Here is a 22,329-nt window from a genome sequence, read left to right on the forward strand (position 1 = left end):
AGAGAATCCCGCAGCCAGTGGTTGCCACTGTCCTGTTTCTTTTTGCTGCTCCCTCACTAATCTTATCTGGAGTGTATGTAATGTTGCCAGCTGTCATATGCTTTCTCTCTGAAGACGTTTCCCTAGGGCTAGATTCCTACTGCAGCTGTGGATTCAACCATGCAATTTACTTTCCCTGAAGAATTAAGCAGTTATTTCTCACTCAGCTGTCCTCTCAATGGAAGTGACATTCAGTATTTGCTGTACAGCCACAGGAGGGCCTCAGTGGTGAGCATGTCCATGGTAAGAGAGGCTACTGCCATCCCTGCGTGCCCCATAGCACCTGATAAGCTCTTCCAGTATCTCGGGGGATGTTACCTGGTCTAAGCATAACAGTTATCCCCTGCAGTGGTTTGTATGAGATGTAGAGAGCCATTCCTCACTGAACCAGTGATCACTCTAGTGAGTTTGTATTTGGTTAAACACTGAAAAAATCCCTGGGGTTCCATGCAAACATCTGTTGAGATTTCAGGGATTTGTAACCATTTTAATGGTAAGCCCCATAAAGCTTTCCTGAAGGCATGAAATGATTGAATGGGTTCCAGCTAGGTTGTGCATTATAAACGGCAGAGGAAATTTTCCGTTTGTGAAGTTGTATGCTGACAAATGTCACAGCTGTGCCAAGAAGAACTTGTAATCTCCTTATGGTTGGTGCCCAAGTTATTTATCAAAAAAAAAAAAAAAATGGGGAGAGGGGAAAGGGTGGACAGCAATCTCCTTTCTTCTGTGGGTTACTTCATTTCTGCAGAGCTGGCAGTTCCAGCTAGGGGGTGGGAAAAGAAAGGATCTGCTAAATTACTGTCTTAATTGAAGCTGAATCCCCAAAGTTAAATTTGATGTGTAGTTCAAATGCTCAGGCTGAGTTTAGCTTGAGGGAAGTTGTGTATGTCCACAGGCAGAACCTACAAGTTCTTATAAGTTAAGTGCAGATGCTTCTGTGAAGTGTAATTGGATGTAACCTTAAATGTGGGGCAGTGCTATGTCCATTACTTAGGTATTAGCAGGATGTGAAGGGAACTAACTGCTTGGTACTTACATGGGGAACTAAAATTGTGGTGGTATTTCCAAAATGTGATGTAACCCATGGACGTTTTTTATTTATGTCCGATTTTGGTCAAAACCAACAATCTGTGCATTTAGATGACTGCTGGGATAGTTTATCACAAAGTATCCTAATGGAAGCATTTTGTGAGGTTTTGTGGTGTTGCTTTTTTCAACAGGCTTGCTACTTGACAACTACTTCTATAAAGTAGTTTCTTCTCTATGAGAAGCAGAGGGAGATGTTTTCCTGTGATAAGGTGCCTGGTTTTGCTGTGCCATACCGTTAGAAGAGAGGTATAGAACAAGACCAATGTTTTTACTCCCCATGGTTTATTCTTTAATAAAATGAGTTAGATGCAATTGCAAATTGTAGTTTCAGTACGTGCAGATAGTGGGTTAGTCCTTGTGCTTCCCCAGCTGTGTACAACGGATGATAAATAACAACACGTGTAGTTTAAACACAGTAAGTTTTGATATTGTGTATAGCTAATTTTGTTTACCAGTAATGAATCTGTTTATTGATGGCTCTGCAGCACGTTCTTTGCTCTTTGCAGCCTCAGTCACCCCTAACTTGGGAGTACTGGGGTGTTTTTTGCAAGGGGTTACTTAAAACTACTACATTACACTTTGTAGCTGGCCACTTGTTTGGCAATGTTAGCTGTGAAGGAATTACATTTTCAGTATTCGCTGTGATTCTCTTGGAGGGTCTGGGGTTTCCTCTGACAAACTTATGCGGTTAGATGTCGAAATGCATCATCATCAAATAACAATAAAGAAGAGGCCTTAAGTTCTGCAAATGCTTTGATGCCGTGACAATATATTTTATTTCATCTGGAACAGTTTTTGAAAATTATGCATTCATTCGCTGGGAATGTGTTCCCAGGATGTCACGATTTTAGATTCAATCAATTCAATTCATAGCAGTCTTAGAACAGAATGAACAATAACCTGTAATGAACTCATTAAGAGTTTCTGAGACTGTTCTGAAAGCTGTGAATTTGGTGGCAAGTAGTAACCTTGCTCTGAGAATTTCCAGTAACAGTGGACAACAAAGGAAGTTTGTTAATTATTTTAGTATGATGGAGCCTGAAGGCTCCAGCTAGACCGGGGCTCTATTTTTAAAGACTATCAAGAGAAAAACAGTAGGGGGCAATCTGTCGTTTCAAAACTCTATTAAGGATGCTCTAAGAAGAAGAATGAGCAGCACGATGGCACGGTAAATCCATAAAACATGTAACACAAATGGAAAAATGAGCCCAAATAATAGTCTTTAATAAATATAAAGGACTTACTCTGTTTAGAAATGTAGGCTGACGATGACAATTAACTAATACAACACTTCTTCCTGAAATTTCTAAATTGCTAAACTGTGACATACGGTGGTGCTTGTGCTGTTTCTTGCAACTTCTGTTTTCGTTTATTACTCCACAAGGCTTGCTGTCATGCATCATATCTGAAATGGCTTTGAGGTGCTATCTGCAAGTCTTCACGAAATAGCTTAGAGGAGAGTAATACTTATACAGAAGAGTCTCTATTTCCATCTTAAAATTAAAGCTATTCTGACTTTGTTTTATTTAATAGAAGAAATCTGTCATTTTGCTCCTTTTCATAAGGAGAAAAACAAAAGCAAAGGATTATTTTTTAAACTTGTAATAGTTCCTGGAGAGAAAGAATCATGCAGAGAAAAATGCTCTGGAAGCCTTTTCCCCACAAGGGGGAGCATTGAGAGAAGACCTCAGTGATTGGGAGCTTTTCAAAACTTGTGCTTGTGTTCCCTGTTTTTTTATTTTCCCTCCCCTGTTCCTTAAAAGCAGTTCTTCTCGCCTCGAAGGGAAGCCCAGCCCAGCCACCAGCAGCTGAAGCTGGGGCTGTGTCCCATAGAATCACAGAATATCCTGAATTGGAAGGGACCCACAAGGATCATCAAGTCCAACTCGTGTCCCAGTGCTGACTGAGAGCACGCAGGCTGCTGGTGAGCGTGGGGCCAACTACAGCTCGAGGGCTGTTGTTATTTGCTGCTTGTCTTGGTTTTTCTGGGCTGCTTAGTAATGGTCCCAGATGTAAGTCTATGGGGCAAAGATAATTTTCTTTATCAGAGTTCCAGGTTGCACTGGTTTAAAGCCACCATTAGAGACCGGGGAGTTGTCCCTCAGAGCTGTCACTTTATCTTCTAATTCCACATTTTACGTTTTCTGCCTTTAAAGCAGAAACTTTCTTGGAAAACCCCCATCCCTTGAAAAAACTTGCTTGTTGCTACCACACATCCCAAAATAGCACTTACATTTTCCCTCTTTGTCTGTTGCCATACCAAAACTCCTGCATTTGATCTTTCACACTGATTTTGTGGTGTGCTGATGTTCATGCTGTGTTGTAGTGTAGGAGAGCAGCACCACGTGCAGCCATCTGTACGTGCATGGGGCTGCGACTGCAGCAGGCATGGGGGCTCCATCCCATCCCATCCCATCCTAGCTTTGTACCAGGGCCATCACGCTGCTATCCATAAAGGCCCATCTTAGGACTTTGCTGCAAAATCATCAGCAGGCCCCTGACCAGTCCCTTGAGGACCTAAACCATGTAGCAAAGGGAAACGGTGCCTTAACGTCAGAGGGAAAGCCATAAAGGCATTGCTTGATGGCAGAGCCCATTGTTGGGTTATTAATTTCTGGGAAGGGACTAATCGCAGCCTTGAAATGTCCAAGTGCTTTTCCTGTTCCCTACTGAATTTTGCCACAGTCCAGAGACAGCTGTTTGATAGATCAGTTTGGATTTGAATGATGTGTCCCAGAGGAGCCTCTGCTAAATGAGTTTTCAGGGGGTGAAAGTGTTTGTAGGAGGGAGAGCTCTGCCCGCACCCAGTGCAGCGTGCACTGCAGAATTACTGCGTGTTGTGGGCCACCAGCTGCAAGCAAAGCCTCCTGCAAAAGTCAATGGGCTTTGGGGGAGTAATTCTGCTCAAGTTACACCAGCTCCATGTGGATTTAAATGTAAGTGTATCCCTCAGCCATGGGAAAGACCCAAAGTAGCCTGGGAAGAGGAAAAGGCTTTTCTTGGGGAGGGAAATGGCACTGACTTGCTTTATTCCTCTAGAAACGTAATCCCAAAAGAGCTATCTTATTTCATTTCCTGATTCCACACAAAGATGCTCCAAGTCATGCTTTCAGAGTCCCAGCCTGTTTCAGAAAACCTTTAATTTAAATTAAAGCTGCTGGACTGTAATCAGATAAGCGAGTGTGGGATTTGCACGTAAATGGCATTGAAGTACGGCAGGCAGCAGGTGATGCTTTACTCCCTGCACATGAGTGCTCGGCACCCAGCTGCAGCCCACAGCCTCCATGCTGCTAACAGGAACAGGCCACTGATGGCTGAAATATTTTAAAATGCAGTGTGCTGCCTGCCCACTGGTGTTTGCCTCCAGATGAGCCCAGCAAAACCCTGCTGCTGCTTCCCCGAGGAAGTCCTACTGATTTTAGAGTTATGCACAGGAGCGGGAACCACTTGGCATTCCAGTTGCAGTTGCTTACTCGTGTGTAGTCACGGTGATTGATGGAGTTTGTGAGCTGAGTTTTTAAAAACACCTTTACTTTTACAACTGCAGAGGGCACCAGAAGCCATGGAGCCACACGAAGCCGTGAACCCCTGCTCCCAGCACCCTGCCCAAGCTCCCAGCACAGCATCGCACCATGGGCTGAGCACAGAGGTAGGCTGTGCCTCTTCTCCCATTCCTCCAGAAGGATATTCCCTTTGCTGAGCTCCAGGTGCATGTGCAGGGTGTTTTTAGCAGCTCCTGTTTCTCTAGGCAGAAAATAACAGATTGGAAAGCCCAGTTCCCTGGGCTGCAAGTCCTTGCAAAGTTAGGTAAAGGGCCTGTTCGCTTCCTCTGCCACCGGTGAATTCTCCCCTGAGCTCTCACCCCGGCCTTGATGGCAGCGGGGCTGTGTGAGTGCCTCACAGGGCTTGTTCCCAAAAGCTCGGTGATGGGGTGTAGGACTGGGGTGATGCAGCTTGGGGAAATATGTAGGAGCTGAGCTGCAGGAGTGGGAGGAAAAAGCAAGCTGGAGATGAGGGAATTCAGAAACTCTAGTGGGGCCATAGGATTGGGAACAGAAGGGGTAGAAGAACTTTTTTAGCCATGCTTAAGCTGTTAGACAGATGGCAACAGAGCATATATAGAGAGAACTATTTTTAGCGTATAGATGTTTCTAAATATTTACATCCAGCCTTGCTGAGCTTTCCATAAGGCACAAACACAGGTCAAAAGCCAAGTCCCAGAGAGGAGAGCAGTGGCTCTGCTAATGCTGTCCCGGGCTGCGCAGATCCTCCTGCTCTTTCTCCCCTCCCTCAACACGTGTGAAGCAGTTTTCCTTCATTTCATGACAAAACCAATGCTCTGGGTGAGCAAAGCATGCAGTGCCTTGGTGCCAGCCGTGTGGCCAAGGCCCAAAGCAGCTTATTTCTCTCTCCTTTCTCTCCTCCCACCTCCTGCTGGTGGTGGTAAAACTGGCAAAGCAACAAAATTCTTCAAATCCTTCTCCTCCTGTCCTACCTTCGCTTCTCCGACTTTTCCCAAAACGTGGCTTTGCTGATAGCTGCATCAACCCTGCACCAAGGGGATAGAAATAAATATAAATTATGAAATTTGCTCCGTGAAGCATGGACAGGACTGTGGTGCAGAAGGGGCCATGTGCTTGCTGTGATCCAGGAGGCTGGGCTGGTTCCTGCAGGGTGGATGCTGGCTGTCCCCTGAGCTGTGTCCCCAGGTCCTTGGGCAGGGTTGGCTCATTGGGAGTTCAGCAAACACACCTTGCTTTAATGGGGTTCAGCTGAGGCTGTAATTATGCCATCAGACATGTCAATGTAGAATTAATTGTACCTTTAAGCCACCCCGTTACTGTCTAACGAAGCCCAGTTATTTTTACTTGATCCTGTATGGGCTAAAATCACTCCTTGAGTCCTTAAAAATCAACTTGTGAACCTCCATTAGTGACTTCTAAGGGGTTATTTGGAGGGATCACAAACACGAGTAAAATCTGTGGCCAACAGATTACAAATGGGTTTATGAGCCCCCCTGCACCCAGGGGGTCTCCAGCACAGTGACTGCAGCAGGACCACATCAGCACTGCTGCCTAAAGCTGGTGCCAAAAATGCAAAATTTTCCTGGATAAAAGCAAACTATGTGGGGACAGCGCTGCCGCCAGGGGCTGGCTGTGAGCTATTCCTGCTCTGTGCTTCGCTGCCTCCTGCTTGGCCTCCTCTCGTGCTCGGTCACCTGCGGGACGGGATCCCTCGCTGTCTGGGCAGCTGGTGCTGGGCTGGAGGACCGGTGACCTCCCTGGCCCTTTGGGGATTAAAATACTCCGTCTGAGTTTGTCTGTTCCGGACAGAAGCACTTGGGAGGGGGAATTTGACAGTCTGCAGAACACAGGTGCTCTGACAGGGCAATCCCATGGCTTCTTGAGATACGGAAGTGTTTTAAGTGTTATTGTTAATAAGTGACAAAGTACCCGCTCCATAAAATTCCTGTTGCTTCCCAATTAATGAGCTCTCAGTTCCTTCCTGTCTCCAGCTCTGGAAATGTCTGGAGGTAACCAGGGGGAACACAAGGTCTGATTTCCAATCGGAAGCCAAAAACCTCTGGTTCTTCTCAGAGAGGCTTCAGGAGATCCCGACAAATAAATAGAAGCAGCAGCAAAACACAAGCTACGGGCTGTGCCCCAGTGCCTTCCTTTTGGAGGTTGTCCTGTGAAGCTGCCTTCAGTAGTCTCAGAGTGCTGGCCAACTCCATCCTGCCACTCCTTCTAGAAACCTCACTACTTTGGTAACGTCTGATACTTCTGCTTGGCGCCCACCTTCCCAAGTCACTCCTGTCCCACCATCATCACATGGGAACGAGCTTTTCCCAAGCAGCTCAGGTCACTGTGCCAGTACAGGTCCTGTGCCTGCAGGACCAGGGCAGGGCTTCAGCCCTGCTGCCCTCCTTTCCTGCCCCTACCTGCCGGGGGTTTGGCAGCACCAGCTCTGGCTGCCTTCTATAGCCACGAGTCCTCTTTACAAATTTGCTACCAGATCCTCACCCTGTTCTTTCCCATATCGGTCACTGTCCCCTAAAAAGAGAGTTCTCGCATTTTTCAACATTTTTTCTTAAGTTGTGCCTGCCTCCTGCTTTCAGAGAGCCGGAGGCCATGTGGGGACAGTGGATCTAATCCTGTCTGCAGTACGAGGGAGGATGAGAGGAGGATGTTAAGAGGAGGCTGGAAGGAGAAGCAGTGGAGGTTTTGGGGGTTCCCAGTGACCTCAGGACATGCCCTGTGCCCATGCCAGCACTGCTGGGAGCTGCAACCTCCTCGACACAAGGCAACGCCAGCTGCTGTGGTGTCCTGGCCTTGGTGGTTTGCTTGGTGGCACAGCAGTGAAATCATCTGTTTATACATAAAAGTCTTCATACACATAAACAGAAAGCCTGTGGAGAAACAGGTTTTGTATTTACAACTGGCCCTGAAAAAAGACAAGCCAAGTCCTTCGGCATCAGGGACGTTTGGTGTCGTGGGTGTCAGGACAGTTTTCAGAGGGGCTGCAGCTGCAGGCTGGATGGGAAGTAGCAAAATCTGGGAGGAGAAGTAATTTAAGTCAATATTTCTGTAATCGTAATGAAAACAGCAGGCAAGGTTTAACAATTAGTGGGAGAAGTGGCCTGGCTAAGGGCTTAGTTCCCCCGTGCTGGCACTGAGCGTTGGATGAACTTTAACTCCTGAGCACACCCCGCGCTGCCCAGCCAGCTCCTGCTCCCACAGCACACCTGAGCAATCACTTCAAAGCTGCACTTCGGGGCACATTGCCTTCAGGGTCAAATCATTTCTCAAATTTGTTTCATCAACAGCTTGTCAAGAATGGAGCTGCATGATGTGATGGTTTCCCCTCGTGCCAGATCCGTCGTCTGCGGGTGGATGACGTGTGACGCTGAAAAACGGCAAGTGAAACCTGTGAGCAAATCTTTCCCTGCTCCCTAATTAGCAGCCGAAGTTTACAATAGATGTCAGGAAACTTAACTGAAAGCCTCTTCAAAAAAACATATTGTTTGCTCTATTTCCTTTGTGGGAAATACAGGAAAAAACTACTTGTGAGCATCTGCTCTGAGCCCACGTCGGGTGCGCTGGGGCGGCCGGAGGTCAGGGGCTGGGGGAGGCCGGGGGCTGAGGAGGAGCACGGCCCCCACCCGGCAGTGCCGCTCCCTGGGTGAGGTGTCTGGGCACAAACACTGTGCATTGCTGCAGCTCTTGGTGAGCCCCCCTATGCTCGGTGTCAGGAAAGTTTCAGCTGAAAGCACTGGCACAGCTCTCTCCATTTTTGCCCGTTTGGGTTTGAGTTCTTCCACTCAAAGGGGCACTGCTGCTGTGCTGTGCCCGACTGCCACCCCCCAGCACCTTGTGGTAGCCGTCAGCAGCTGGAAGCTGCACAGGGGGAGCTTTGCTGCCTCAGGTTTTGTTTAAGACATCAGAAAGGGTGCCCTGCAGAACCTTGCAGAGCATCGGTCCCATTACGCCACACATGTGCTTCCCGACTTAGCACGGCGGTGGCACAGCGAGGGGCCCTGCTGCCTGTGTGTCCGTGTGGTCACACGAAACGTGCACAGCTGTGAGCAGGTCGGTGTGCTCAGACACCAGCAGCCCGCAGTGTCCGTGATGAGGACAGAATTGGTGCAGTCTGTGCCACGCACACCGAAGCCCTCAATGACACAATGCCTTGAGACCAACTCACTTGAAACAGGAGACATTTCCCAGCCTTGCCTTGCTCCGCTATCAGTGGCTGCTGTGATTAAGCTCGCCTAGATTTGTTTAAACGTGCATTCCTGCCCAAAAAGCCAGCCCGCAGCACCCGTTAAATTGACCCAGGGCACCGCATCCGGATGGCAACTGGCTGCAAGAGCAACGTGCCCGGCAGCTTAGCAGGGAAACCAAATGTTTTTCAAACAGGCCAAGTAAAACCGAGCGGACAAAGGTCAGAGAGACTCCGAGTCCCGCGCTGCGAAGGTTCACAATTAGTGGGAAAACCCGCCTTTGCTGTGTGGCAAATGAAGCATACGTGTTGTGCACAGTTGGTCTTCAATGGGGTCTTTCTGAAGTAATGAACCAAAAGTATCTTATAATGACAAATTGAATGCATCCCGGTAGCCACATATCCTGTATCTGTGATGAAAAGCATCGCTTAGGGCTTTTCTTCTGCACGGGCTATTGCCAGCGAGGGCTGGGAGGGGAATGCCCCAGGGCCCAGGGTGTGCGGCACCGTCCCGGCGGGCAGCGTGCGAGGCCACCGAGCTCGGGGACCGTGGCCGTGGCCTCTGAAGAGCAAGCAGACCGCACCTTTCCTGGTGACACTGGAGCACGAACAGCGCCAGGAAAATGAGTAAGCCTTGAAAGACACGCTAAGGAGAAAACGGAATAGTGACTGCAGAGCTGGGGTGAGTTCTGGGAAGAAATGACGCCCGCTGCAGCTGCAGCCCCCAGGTGCCCGGCCTGGTGCAGCGCCGGGTGGGACGGGCAGCCAGCGACCCCCTGCTCTGCTGCTGCACATAGGATCTGCTCAGAAGAATGAAATTCAATTTTCTTTTTAAAAAAAATGTCCAGAAGCTGGAACCTGACGTGTTCCTGCTTTTCTCTTTCACACTCTGCTCTAATTAACGTAGCAAAAAGGATAAACTTGCTTTCCTGGTAAACCACGCCCTTAGATACTGCAGAGAAAAGCAGTTTCTATTCCAAACATCTTCTGATTTATAATCGCTTTTCTGCCTTCATTTGCAGACTACTGCTGTGGTTATTTCTAAAGTAATAACCTTCTAGTATTGACACATTAATGAAACTTTTTTTTTTTTTTAAATAAAAAAGGCATTTCTGTTTAGCTCCTTGGTTACAAGCAGCAGGTCCAAACACCAATATTGACAATGCAGAGCAAGGAAATATCCCAGTCTGCTCCTGGGCTCGGTCTGGATTTGCTGCGAGAGGAAGCGATGAGCTCTGCACCCCCCTGCGCACCCTCTGGTTTAGAGCAGGTCCCGCTCTCAGAGGTGTTTCACCTCTAATGTATCAAAGTGCAGATAAATCAGGGAGAATTTAAATAATTCTTGCGATGAGCGTCTGCGTTTCGATGTGAGCTGCCTGCACTGGCTGTGGTGTCACACACGGAGCAGCAGCATTTCGTCTCGGGCTGCTTCGTCCTTACAGTTGGCACTGAAATGAGTTGATTTGCAATCCTGGAGTCAGCAGCACCGCAATCCAAAGCTGAAGCCTTTAGATTTGTGCGTGCCAGTACTTTACCCCAAATCTATAGAGCTCAGATTGTAATCACACAAATCCCAGTTTCAATCGGCTGCCTTAAATGATTTTCAGATGCAAACTGATTGCTCCATTCTGCTGCAGCTAAGATGAGAGTAATCAAACCCCTGCTGTTGTCAGTACCTAAAGAGCCTCCACTTAACTGAGTTTTCAGTGAAAAGCCCTTTAAAATTCCCCAGAGGGAAGAGAAAATATGAAACCCTTCCATTTCCTTCAGTAACTGTTTAATTTAACACACTTATGAGCTATAGCCATTAAAACCCAACACATTTGGAGGCTGTTCCTCAGCAAAACCTCGGAGCACTGACAGAAGCAGAGGACGGATGGTGCCAACGCAAAGGAAAACAGGAATGCACGCAGGCTTTGACACATAAAAATTGACACCACATTGGAGAGGAGTACAACACAAACAGTGAAGTCTTGGCTTGTTTTACATACAAATTACACAGAGGAATTTCCCTTGTTACGCGGCAGTGCTGCACGTTGTCCCAGACAGTACAAATTAAGAAAAAAATCCATCCTGGACTCTGTGACCGCATTGCTCAACACAGGGCAGCTCGTGCCGGGCTCAGGCCTTTTTCCATTCAGTGTAGCGCAAGCAGGGTTGTGTTCGCGGTCTCCCCAGTTTCATCTTCTATAGCCTGAAGAGTACCACAGAAAGGACGTGCCACCGAGATGCTCCCGACACCCTCCAGGAACCAACCCAAGAGTAAAACCTCCCCAGACACCGAGGATCAGCACACGAGCACCGGCTGCGAGGGCTGCGCGAGCCGAGGTGCCGCTCGTACAATAGCAGATACTCTAGATAAAAGAATCGACTAACCTTAACAGAAGTGACTCTATATAAGCAGAAAGAAGGGTTTTAGCTTGGCGAGAGCACAGAAAAACACCTTAACCAACCATTACACTTCTATGCCATAACTGCATACGGAAATCCAGTTGTGTGAGTACAATTCACTTTGCCAGTCGGGCTTTGCGAGGAGCCACGCAGCCAAGGGAAGCGCGTGGGGTTTGCTGGGCAGAGGCTCCCAGCTGGGGCCAGAGCCGCTTCCCATCTCTGTCATCAGCACGTGCAGGGGCCTACGCTGTCCGGCTCCAGAGCAAGACTCGTTTCATTCATGCCTTGATGTCCCTAACCAGTGCCTCCACACTGCCCAGGAGCGTGGGCGATGGCTTTGCAGCAGAAGCCAGCAGCGGGATGAAGAGGGCAGAGCCCTTGTGTGCGCTGCGAGCCTGGGACTGGTGGTGGGAACTGAAGCCGAAAGCTTTCTGCCTCTGATCTCTCTCCATTTCTTAAATTACAGTTATTTAGCTTCAGTGCGTAAACAAGTCAATGAAAATTACGGAAATGGGCTGCCAGCTTCCAGACCCTTAAGGGAAAAAAAAATGACTCCACATGGTCAGCTGTAGTGGTGGAATGACAGATACTCACGTACATATATAAAAATAATGATAAAAGTCAGGAGTTTCGTGCTGGCCTGCCAACACCATCAAGAGGCTTAAAATGTCAAGTGATAGCACCATAAGCATTTCTGAGAAGTCTCCCCCAAATTATTGCTGCTTTAAGTTTCCCTTCCCTAAAATGCTTTCTCTTTGCTCGCTCAGTGCTGGCTGCAACCCCGACGGAGAGCTGCGCCCGCCCCGGCCCATTCCCCGTGGGACCCGCGCACCCAGCCCGAGCCAGACACAATTTTTCAGACTGAAGGTTTGAGCACCGTTATGTGGAGCACAAATACAACAAATGGAGCCTTCCCTGTGTTTTGCAAGAGCACCGTGTGGCGACAGAGCAGCACGCCCGGCTGCTCCCCAGCTCCCTGCTGTGCCGCAGGGCTGCTCCCGGAGCCGCCGCGGGTCCCGGTGCTTTCTGCCCTCGGGGACGGTCCTGTCACCTCCTGGAGGCCCGCTCGTCCCCGCGGTCCCGGCCGGGCGCGTGGTGCCCGTGCTGGCGGCAGCTCTGGCAGCACTGGACGTGGACCGTCGGGAGGTGGCACCTTCCCAGCACCCGCAGGGTCTGGCAGAAGCCGAACGTCAAGCGGTCGCGCTCGCAGACAAAGCCTGGAGAGGATGTGAGAGGACAAGGACAGCGTTACTGCCACGGCACCCGGACGGTTATCAGGCATTTTACAGCACAGCTGGCAGGGACCTCCGAAAATGCAGAGCCCACCTTCGTCTGAGCAAAGTGCCCGCAGCCACCGTTGCCTCCACAAGCACCCGGCAGCCGCAGGAGCCCTCTCCAGGACTGGTGGCACCACTCAGGCACTTCATCCACCCCCCTGGATGCTGCCCGAAGAGACCTTGCCCCCCACAGAACGCCCTCCCTCATCGCCACGTACAAAGCCTGGTGCCGGGCATCCCGTAGGATGTGTGAGGAGGGAGCAGCCTCGCCCCCACCAGCAGCAGAGGCTGCAGGAATCGGCCCCATTCCCGTGCCCCGCTCTGCCCAGCTGCTCGCTCCACCAGAGCCTGGCCGGGCTCGAAGGGGCTGCAGCACGGCACAGCCCCCGCGCCACGCACGCCTTGTTTGCAGGCTCGCCTCGGTGCTGTGCTTGGATTCTTCATTTCCTCCGTTTTCAGCTTACACAAAAACAGGCATGTGCATCACCGGGTCCCACACAGCTGTGCAAAACATTTGAATTACGTCAGTTCTGTCCAACTGCACCTCCTGTACAAGTGATTAACTAACACGACGGCTTCTCTGTGGAAAAGGGCAAAGGCTGCTCCTGCAGCTGGCAGCCCTGTGGCCCCCCCACCAAACAGCCCCCACCGGACGGCTCCACAAAAGGCTTTTCCCCTTCCCAGGGCACTTTTTGCTGGGGAAACACCAGCGGTGGGGAGGGAACCGGGGAGCTCTCGCGGAGCACTGCCCCACCCCGTCTCCTTTCGGTGAACAAAGGGCTTTGTTTAGGGAAAGGCTGATGCCCCCGTTCCCATGAGGGACAATCTGGTCCTCAGTAGTGAGCGCGAGGGAGCAGCAGATGCAGCACAGAGACTTTTCCTCCCTCTTTGGAGTTCAGTCGCAGCCCTCAGCGCCCCCACCCCGCCAGCACGGAGGTCACTATCCTGTTCTAAAATTAATTTTCTATTTCGGTCGAGGTATTTCCTCTCTTCCTCGCTAACAACAGCTAATTCTGCAAAGCCCTGGTGTCCCTGTGCCCTGAAGAAATCACCTCACACCGATGCTGCTGTGGCTGGGAGTGTAAATCGGGGGCTGAGAAGAGCTCAGCACCACCACCTGGGGTGCTGGGAACACCAGCAACATTTCGGAGGCTCAGCACTGCTGCGGGAGCCGTGCCGTGCTGGGATGGCCCCACACAGCACACGGAGATATTCAGCAGGCAGCTGCACACCTTGTGCTGCTTGGGGCTGCTCCCAAGCAAAAAGCCCGTGCTTATCCCAGCAGCCTTCCTAGAAAGTCACTCATGGATCGCGCCCAAGCTGCCTCCTGCCCTCCCTTGCAGGAGCTGTGGGGGTTTTGCTGCTGGAGCCTCGCTGCAGGGCAAACCTCCCCGGGCTGCAGCGGACGGCTCCGCTCTCGTCTGATCCCTTTCCAACGGGTCAGCGCCCTGGCGCTGGGATGGAAATTCCCACAGCTGCATCGCCAGGCCCTGTGTGCAGGCTGAAGCCCGTTAGCCCCGCCACCGAGAGCTCCCTTCGCACGCTGCACTAACATCCGAGGCGCCCCTGCTGTGGAATGGAAACCGGGACGGGCTGGGAGGGAGGGCAGAGCCGCCCGCCCCTGCACCGGAGGTGGCCACCACTCCTTCGCCGAGCCCAGGGCCAGGATCCATTTCTAAAAAGCATTTTTATGAAATGAAGTCACCGGGAGCTGCTGAGCGCCGGGGGCTTCCCAGGGCGGCCAGACCCTGGCCCAGCGCAGAGCCCCGGGGTGGATGCACGCGGGGTCAGACCCAGCGCGGAAAATCTTGGCTGCGCCCGCGGCTCCTCCCTGGAACTTGGGCTTGGGCAAGGGAAGCTGCAATAAGCACTTCATTTTTCAGCTCTTCACAGAAGGTCCCCATAGGTTTGACCCAAATTTCATCTAATCCTTTTATTGTTATTTTTTCTATTAACAATTTTTTTTTTATAATCCTAACACTTCATCTGAGCGCACGCTCCAATCTTCGAGATGGTGCCAAATTTCACTCTGCAGAAATGGCTTGAAGCAGGGCTTCCCAAATCCAGGCTAAGTCAGCACATTAGAAACTGAAAACCCACACTTCTGCGGTTGTTTTTTTTTAAGCCGGTGTGGAAGTCGTTTTAAACTTCATTTAAGCTTCTGCCTTACAGACCTAAGCATTTACTTTCATGCTGGGGAAAAATAAACTTCCTGGTACAGGTTCTGTAAAAACAAGGAGAGGTTGGGCTGAGCGCTGAGCCAGCAGGACGAGCGCACTGAGCCGCTGACCTCTGGCCTGCCGGGCGCTCTCGGAGCCAGCTCCCAGTTTAACCAGTGTTGGCCCCAGCTCTGCTGCTGGGCCTGCGGTGCCCTCCACTGGGATCGAGCGCTGGAGAAGGCGCTGCATTTAGCAGCTTTGTTGTAGGCAGCATTGGAGACGCAGTCACTGGTGAGCACGGGAGCGATGTGTGCTCGGATGCCGTTGGTCTCCCCCGCAGCTCATTTCCAGCTCATTTCCAGCTCATTTCAAGCTCATTTCCCCGGGCACGGCGCAGTCCCTGCCCTCAGAGCCTCGCTGGCAGCACCGTGCTCTTGCAGCACCAGGAACAGCCCCGGCGCCAGGCCAGCGAGGCATTTCTTTGTGCATCACATGCAACGTGAACATCCCTGGTGCTGCACGATGCTCCCGGCCTCAGCTCCCCTGGGCACTGCAAAGCAAAACTGTGCTGCTCTCACCGAGCACCCAGCACTCCGTCCAGCTCGTGCTGCGCACGCCAAAGCCTGTAAAACTCTGAAAGCTTGGAAAACCAGAGGGAAAAGCAGAAAACGCCAATTTTTCAGGCTCTGCTGCTCAGTCTGAGCCCTGTGGCTCCACGCATCACTGAGGAAGGGTGGCCCCCCCCTGCCTGGGGGATCGCAGACAGAAGGGGGCAATGGCAGCGCTCTCAGGAGGCGAGCAGGGATCAGCCCTTTGTTGGAGTCTGGATCCAACAGAGAAATTCTCATTTCCTAAGAGCTGATGCCGAGCCAGAACTGGAGGATTTTCCCTGCACTCAAGAAAAACAACTGTGCTGTCTTCCACTTCATTCTTATGAATAAAGGGAGGAGTAGGAAAAGCCAACTCCGCTGAAAGAAGCCTCTGAACATGACCCCGAGCTTCCTCCCCAGAATTGGAAACCACTTCCAACGCGCCGTGCCCAGAGCATCCTGCAACGCCCGCGGGCACCCTGCAACGGGCACGGAGGCAGCAGCACGCGGCCGTTTCGCATCAAAGGGCCCTGATTCCTTCACATCTGTTTGTGTACAAGATCGGGCAGGGTAACAGTGCTGGGCAGCAGCCCTGAGCCCTCTGCTTCCAGAGCCTGGGGCGAGCATTAACGCGCAGCTGAGGGTGCTGACCCTGTGGTCCGTGGGGAAAGCTCTCCATCAGTTTTGTCCTTGCTTTCCTTGCTTTTAGCACTTGCAGCCTGAGCCAGCTGCCCCGTGCCCACACAGGGTGCCCTGTGCTGTGCACCCAGCACCCAGCGCGGGGGGTGAGCTGATTTTTTCACCCTAACTGTTCGCACTGGACACTGAAGCCCATTGCAATTCACACTTTCAGAAACCTAAATGTACTCACAGCTTGCCAAGGAGGGGGGAGAAGCATCTTCCCTGCCGTTACCCAACCCAAGGTCATTCACATAAAGCGTGCAGGCACTGCACTAAGCAAGACCCCGCTGCTCTCAGCTGGGAGAGGAAACGTGCCTTTCCTGTTCCATCCGTAGGACAATTACTGTGCTTTCTCTTGCGGTGTGCAGGTTTCAGCAGGAGCTGTGCTGGGCTGGGGCTGCACAGCCCCTGCCGTGGAAGGCACAGTTGTAGGTAAGGCTAAAATGTGCAACAACCACTGCCGCTACATTTCCTAAAAGCCAGAAGAATCCTTTCCCAAGCTCCCGCTCTCTATTGACGGCTGCTGTTAATTAGCAGTAGGTAAAGGGCACTTAATGACTCGGCCAGCAGTGCCTCCCTGTCTCGCCACGAGGATGCAGGCTTCCATGCTCAGCTGAGAGCAAACTGGAATTCGCTGCAATTACTTCTAGCGGGCATCCCTTGTGGACAAACTTAGCTGTATGCAGAGCCATGAATAATTTCATTCCCCCACCGAAAGCAAGAAGGAATACAATGTCTAATTGCCAATTAATCTCGAGGTGGCTGGAAACACAGCCAGCCACCGGCTGGGGAGCCAAACACAGGGGTGGGAGGAGGAGAGGAGCCCGGGGTCTGCCCTCGTCCAGGCTGTCCCAAACCAGCCGACCTTGGCGCTGCTCCCGGGACACGAGGCTGAGCCCCCCCTTCCCGCTGGCAGGGAACATCTGCCTAATTCCTAGAGAAACCACATCTAGGGCCCGTTTGTGCATACTTGTTCTGGGGCCAGCTGTACTTGTTAATTCCTTTCCCTCTCCGGGATCTGAAGGCTGAGATCCTGATGGGCAACGACCGTCTGCTAACGCATCCCAGAAAACTGGGGAGAAAAAAAAACAAAGGGTTTCTCTAGGAATTGGGAATGATCTGGGAACAGGAGTGGCTGATGTGGGCGTCAAAGCTCCGCTTGGGCTCCAGGCGCAGGCACGGCTGGGATCAGCACAAGAAGCCTTCCTGAGACCAACGCTGCTCTTATCTCTCTGGCAGCGTGTCCGCAGTGCAGCAGATCCGCTCCCACTCTTATCACCTTGGAAGGGCTGCCAAGAGCAGAGGCGTCCCTCGCGCCCCTCCGGAGCGAGCGGCAGCAGCAGGGCTTTCCTGGCACAGCACCGGGAGACCCCGCACAGCCCCTGGGACCTGCACTGGGGGCAGGAGCTTCACCTGGGGATGGCTGAGCAGGGCAGCGTCCATCCCCACGCACCCACTGGTGGCTCCTTCATGGGTGGCCTTGTTCTGAGCTTGTCCTGGGCATGGGGCGACCAGCCACGGGCTTTGGGTCCTCCTCCAGGTCGGTGCCACCTTGTGCCCGGACCCAACTCGGACACATCCGAGTGCCTGGTGGGCTCGGGTGCTGCCTGGGAGCCATCTGAGGACACAGCCGACCTTCTCTTCCCCACTCACAGCTGGATTCAGCCCTAAAACTACAGGCGCACTTAAAAATAACTTCTGTGTAATCATCAATTAATTTATAACCTAGCGACAGAACAGGATTCTGGTTTTAATTAATTCCAACCTCCTTTAATTGGAGAGGGCCAATTGCCAGTGAGATGTTTGTTTGTTTGCTCTGTTCCATCTCCTTTAAAAATCTGTCTGATTATGTTTTAACATTCGAACTCTGCTGAGGTTACTCACATTTTTGCTCCCCAAGCCCAACACGAGCTTGCTGGTACCAGCGCACTTCGTGTTACGGGAGATGGAGACTCCTTGTCCTCCTAACGTAAACACTGAATCCCCACAGCCTTCATTAATCTTGTGCAATAAAGATCCTTTAAAACACAGGAAAGGGCTAGAGTTTATGTTCATGCCTTTTCTGGGAGCCTCTGCCTGTGGATTTACACATCTGTGATTTCCTGCCATGTGAAAGTTTTGTTCCTCCTCGGAGTTTGGCAGGAAATGTTTGTATTTCCAAGAGGCGTTTCCTGCCCTGGGCCGCGGCCAGAGCATTTATGTCACTTCGAAGCCAGAATCGTAACATTTATTTGTGTGCTTCCTACACATCCCCACGGTTATTCTGGTACAACCTTGGCCGTGCCGAGCATCCACGCGGCTCTCGCCGCCAGCCCGTGCTGGTGGGAACGTTCCCCTGACAAAAGCAGCCGGTGCCATGGGCACCTCCTGCAGAGGTGCCACCTCCACGCCAAACAGGGGAAGCTGCAGGAGGAGCAGGGCTGCCTGCAGCACCCACACGAGGTGGCACGGGTAAGGGACGGGGCTGTGGGGTGTCCCCCCTGCGGGGCCAGCTCCAGCCCCCCCAGCTCTGCCTTATGGCCAGCTCCCGTGGGTGAAATGTTCCCTGCTGGGCAGACAAAAAGCTTTGTTCTGCGGACACATTGAGAAGATAAGGCTGATTAATGATTAGCGTGCCAGTATCAGCGGCATCTAACCCCCCATTATATTGCTTTTCCTCTGAAGAGCTCTCAACCTTTGTGGCGTGCACGTTTCTGGCTAGCAGGGAGCTGCCCGCTGCCATGGACACGTTTCTCTGACTGAATGGGAAAGTGAGGAAGCCAACCCAGTGCCCATGCTCGTCTCAGAAGTTTTACAATGGTCGGAAAGCTTCACCTCTTGGTCTTTGGTTCTGGCTCCCTCTTTCTTAGGAACACATCACTGCTGCCCCAGGTCCCTCCACAGCAGCCCCGTCGGTGGGTGCTGGTGGTCCCTTGGCGGTCACACCTGCATGGGTGCTCGGGAGCGCTCTGTGCTTCCACTGAAAACGCAGCACCCTTGTGTGAAGCTAGAAGTTTTCATGCCCAGCCACAGCACATAACCTCCTGTACCTCTCGTCTTTCTCCACTATGACTTCTGTCAGTCTTATGTAAAGTAAAACATCGACCCCAACCTCAGCCCTGACCATCCAGGCACTGCAGCATGACCCAGACACATGTTTACACCCATCCCCTCGAAACCAAGCGGGGATAGCTGTTGGCAACTGCTTGAGTGGCAGAGTGGCACCGGCTGCCTGGAAAGGGGTGACACCAAACAAGCTCTTGGGGAGCACAATCACATTAAAGAGAGAATATTTAGTCATCAGGAGTAGCACAGCCCATGGGGCGTTACTCACTCACCCGCCTCGGTGCCTTCGCAGTCCTGTGGGTTGCACTTCTGCGTGCTCTCGGGCCAGGGCTCGTGGTCACAGAGGCTGCTGTCCTCCTCCACCTGCCCCGTCTGCGTGTTGATGCACTTCACCTGGCGCCGCTGGATGCCCCCGCCACAGGGCGCCGAGCACTGCGGGAGCAGGCAGAGCTGTCAGCTGGGCCGGCAGCACCAGGCCCTGGGGAGTTTTTCTGCTTTTATTGCACCACTCCCCGGTTTGGTTTGGAAGGCTGTTGGTTTTTTTACCCCTGCTCCTTGCATTTGTGCAAGAGTTGTTCCCATTCCGCCACGTGCTGCAGATGAGGGTGCCCAGCCAACTTGGGCGTGGGGCAGACGGCACTGACCAAGCTTATTGGCTTCAGTAGCCACGGCAATGACAGCACCAGGAACATTTTTAGCTATTACTTTTTGTAAAGAAACCATGGGAGGGGGGCACACGGCACCTCTCAGCCCAGATCTCCGTGCTCACCTGCCCCCAGGAGCCCACGACCCAGCCGGTGCAGGGGTGGGTGTTGCAGGGCCGGGTGTTGTTGGGCCGTACGGCCTCATCGCAGCGGCTCGGCTCCGGGCATGTCACCAGGCGCTCCTGCTCCCCTCCGCCGCAGGGCTCTGAGCACTGCAGGGACAAAACTCGTCAAAAGGGGAAGCCAAAAGCATGATGGAACAGCAGACACACTGCGTGAATTGGACTCTTAAGGAAAAAAAGAATGAAAAATTCCCCTACCAACACATAAGTGAACACAAACCCTGCTTCCAGGGTCAAATGCCAACTTAGCAGCTGCAGCTGCTATCAGTGCGTGGTTTCCTTAGGGAGATGGGTGCTCTACACTAGCTCGAAGTTTTCCAGAGGCAGGCAGATACAGGAGATGTTCTGCAAGCATCTGCTCCTACATTTAACAGGCAGCCCCAGCCCACTGCCCAGGACAATCACCCGGGCTCAGGCGATGCTCTCCCCTCTGCCGCACACCTCCCCTGCAGCAGCTGCCCTGCACCTCGTGCCCTGGGCAAACACCAGGTGCCAGCCCAGCACACTTCCATGGGGAGATCTGAAAAATAATTGTGGACGTGAAACAGCACATCACAAGCACACAGGCTGTAGACTGTTTCTGAGGTGACCTCACTGCTCGCCATCACCTTACAGCTCACTTTTTGGTAAAAGGCAACAAACAACTCCCTCCTCCTGTGTCTATTTGCAAAGAACTCTCAAAAATTTGAAAACAGCCTGGCTGACACCTCTCCTTGTGCACCATGCCCTCTCCAGGCACAACTCCCTGCTGTGAGGCGCTGGGATGTGTGGGCACCACTCAGCCCCAGCCAGCAGCTCCTACCTCTCTCCAGGAGGACGTGTACCAGTCCAGGCACGGCGTGCTCTGGCAGGGCATCTGCGCCGGTGGTTTGTAGAGGACAGCCTGGCAGTGGAAGGGCCGCAGGAGCCTCTGGTCCCTGGTGTCGATGCAGTGCACGTCCCGAACCTTCACCCCTCCACCGCAGTTCCTGGAGCACTGGGCAAAGGAGAGGCACGTCACGCTGCAGCCAGGGGCTGGTGCGGGGCAGTCCCACGGGATAAAATAACGTACTGACGTGCTCTGCCTTGGGTTGGCTTGGGATAATGCTCAACCTCTCTACACCTAAAAGCCTGTGGAGCTCCCAGCTGCAACAAAACAAAGCCTTTTTGCATCAGGCAGCTGCTGATCTCCCATCCACGTGTCTCAGAGATGGAGGCCCCGCAGAATAACACGGGCTGTTCGCCGCTGTTTAACCCAGCAGATTCCTCCAACCTAACCACAAACACATCCTGCTGCTGTGGATTCTCAACAGCTCTTTGCAGAGACTTCCAAACCTTCCTTCAATGAGCTTCAGCAGTTCTGGCTTTTAAACCACCCATTACTGTGGGATAAAGTCATTTAAACTCTGTGCCAAGCGCAAGATCTGACCTCTGCTTTTGCAATCCACGGGGCCGGAGCACGCACGGACAGCGAATAACCACCCGCGCGGCAGGCACCTGCTGCTGCCCTTTCCCTGTGCGTTAGGAAGGGAAATGGTGTGGAAGGAGAGGCAGGGCAAGCTCGCCTGCTTACCTTACTCCAGTTCCCCACGCGCCAGGACGAGCACGGCCTCAGGGAGCACCTCCTGGCGGGGACGGGCTTGCTGGCAGCAGCGCAGTGCCGCTCCGTGCCCGTGCTGCAGCGCACGCTGCGCCAGATCGCGCCCACGCCGCAGGTGGCCGAGCACTGCAAAGAAAAAGCAGCCCCTAAAGCACCCGGGGGCAGCCTCGGCTCACGGCCCCCTCCCGGGGAGCAGGAGGGTGATGGAGGAACGGGACCGGGCCGTGGTGAGGCAGGGATTCACCCCTCACTTTGGAGACTGCTCTGAATTACTTTTCAGCAGTGTTTTCATCTCGAAAGCCTGCGCAGGGCTTTCTGAACAGACTAGCTCAGCGTAACCCCGTGCCAGGCACTGCTCCGGTGCTGAAACCGAGAGCAGGGCTCTCTCCAACACTGCCAACGTCCCGCCGGCTCCGTGGGGAGCACCCGGGGATGCTCGGTGCCCCCTCACAAAGCCCCCATGTGTGACTCTATTTCACTGACACCAACTATTGTCCTCCCACTTACTGGCTCCTTTGTGCAACCTCCCGAAAAGAGCTCCCCGGCGCTCGGTCTCCAGTGGTTTGCGGCACAGAAGGCTTCTTATTTCTTTGCTTTCTGATAAAAGCCCATTACCAGGGATTGCAGAAGCCATTTGTCTGTCACTGCAAGCGCAATGCAAAGAGCAGCCACGGGACAGCTCCGCAGTAAAGTGAGAGCTGATAATTACAGATAATCCCCCATTCACTACGCCAAGCACAGCCCCTTCCCTGCGGTAATTTGCAGCCCTAATGCACCTTAGCCTTGACATTTCTGTCATTTTGGGGCGTATTTTAAACCACTCTTGCCAATAAAATGACAGATGTTTGCTCCTGGGCCAGACTCTGCTCTCACCATGTGCCCAGCCACAGCAGGGGCTCAGTGCTCTCGGCTCCTCCTGAGCTGGCAGTGC

At 52.4% G+C, this 22,329-nt stretch overlaps 1 protein-coding gene across 1 annotated transcript in view; it reads right to left on the reverse strand.

Annotated features, from left to right (window-relative positions):
• Positions 1 to 10,610: 10,610 nt before the first annotated feature.
• The window catches only part of ADAMTS7 (ADAM metallopeptidase with thrombospondin type 1 motif 7), a 45,209-nt gene continuing 33,490 nt past the window's right edge, over positions 10,611 to 22,329 (reverse strand). The window contains exons 20-24 of the mRNA XM_084532669.1: positions 21,372 to 21,524; positions 20,622 to 20,795; positions 19,763 to 19,909; positions 19,266 to 19,425; positions 10,611 to 12,458 (exon numbers count right to left, since the gene is read on the reverse strand). Coding sequence (XP_084388795.1) covers positions 12,289 to 12,458; positions 19,266 to 19,425; positions 19,763 to 19,909; positions 20,622 to 20,795; positions 21,372 to 21,524 — 804 coding nt within the window. The 3' untranslated portion in view covers positions 10,611 to 12,288. The remainder of the gene's footprint in view (positions 12,459 to 19,265; positions 19,426 to 19,762; positions 19,910 to 20,621; positions 20,796 to 21,371; positions 21,525 to 22,329) is intronic.

Source organism: Aythya ferina (genome assembly GCF_964211825.1).
Source record: "Aythya ferina genome assembly, chromosome: 11".
In the NCBI taxonomy this organism is placed as follows: domain Eukaryota; kingdom Metazoa; phylum Chordata; class Aves; order Anseriformes; family Anatidae; genus Aythya; species Aythya ferina.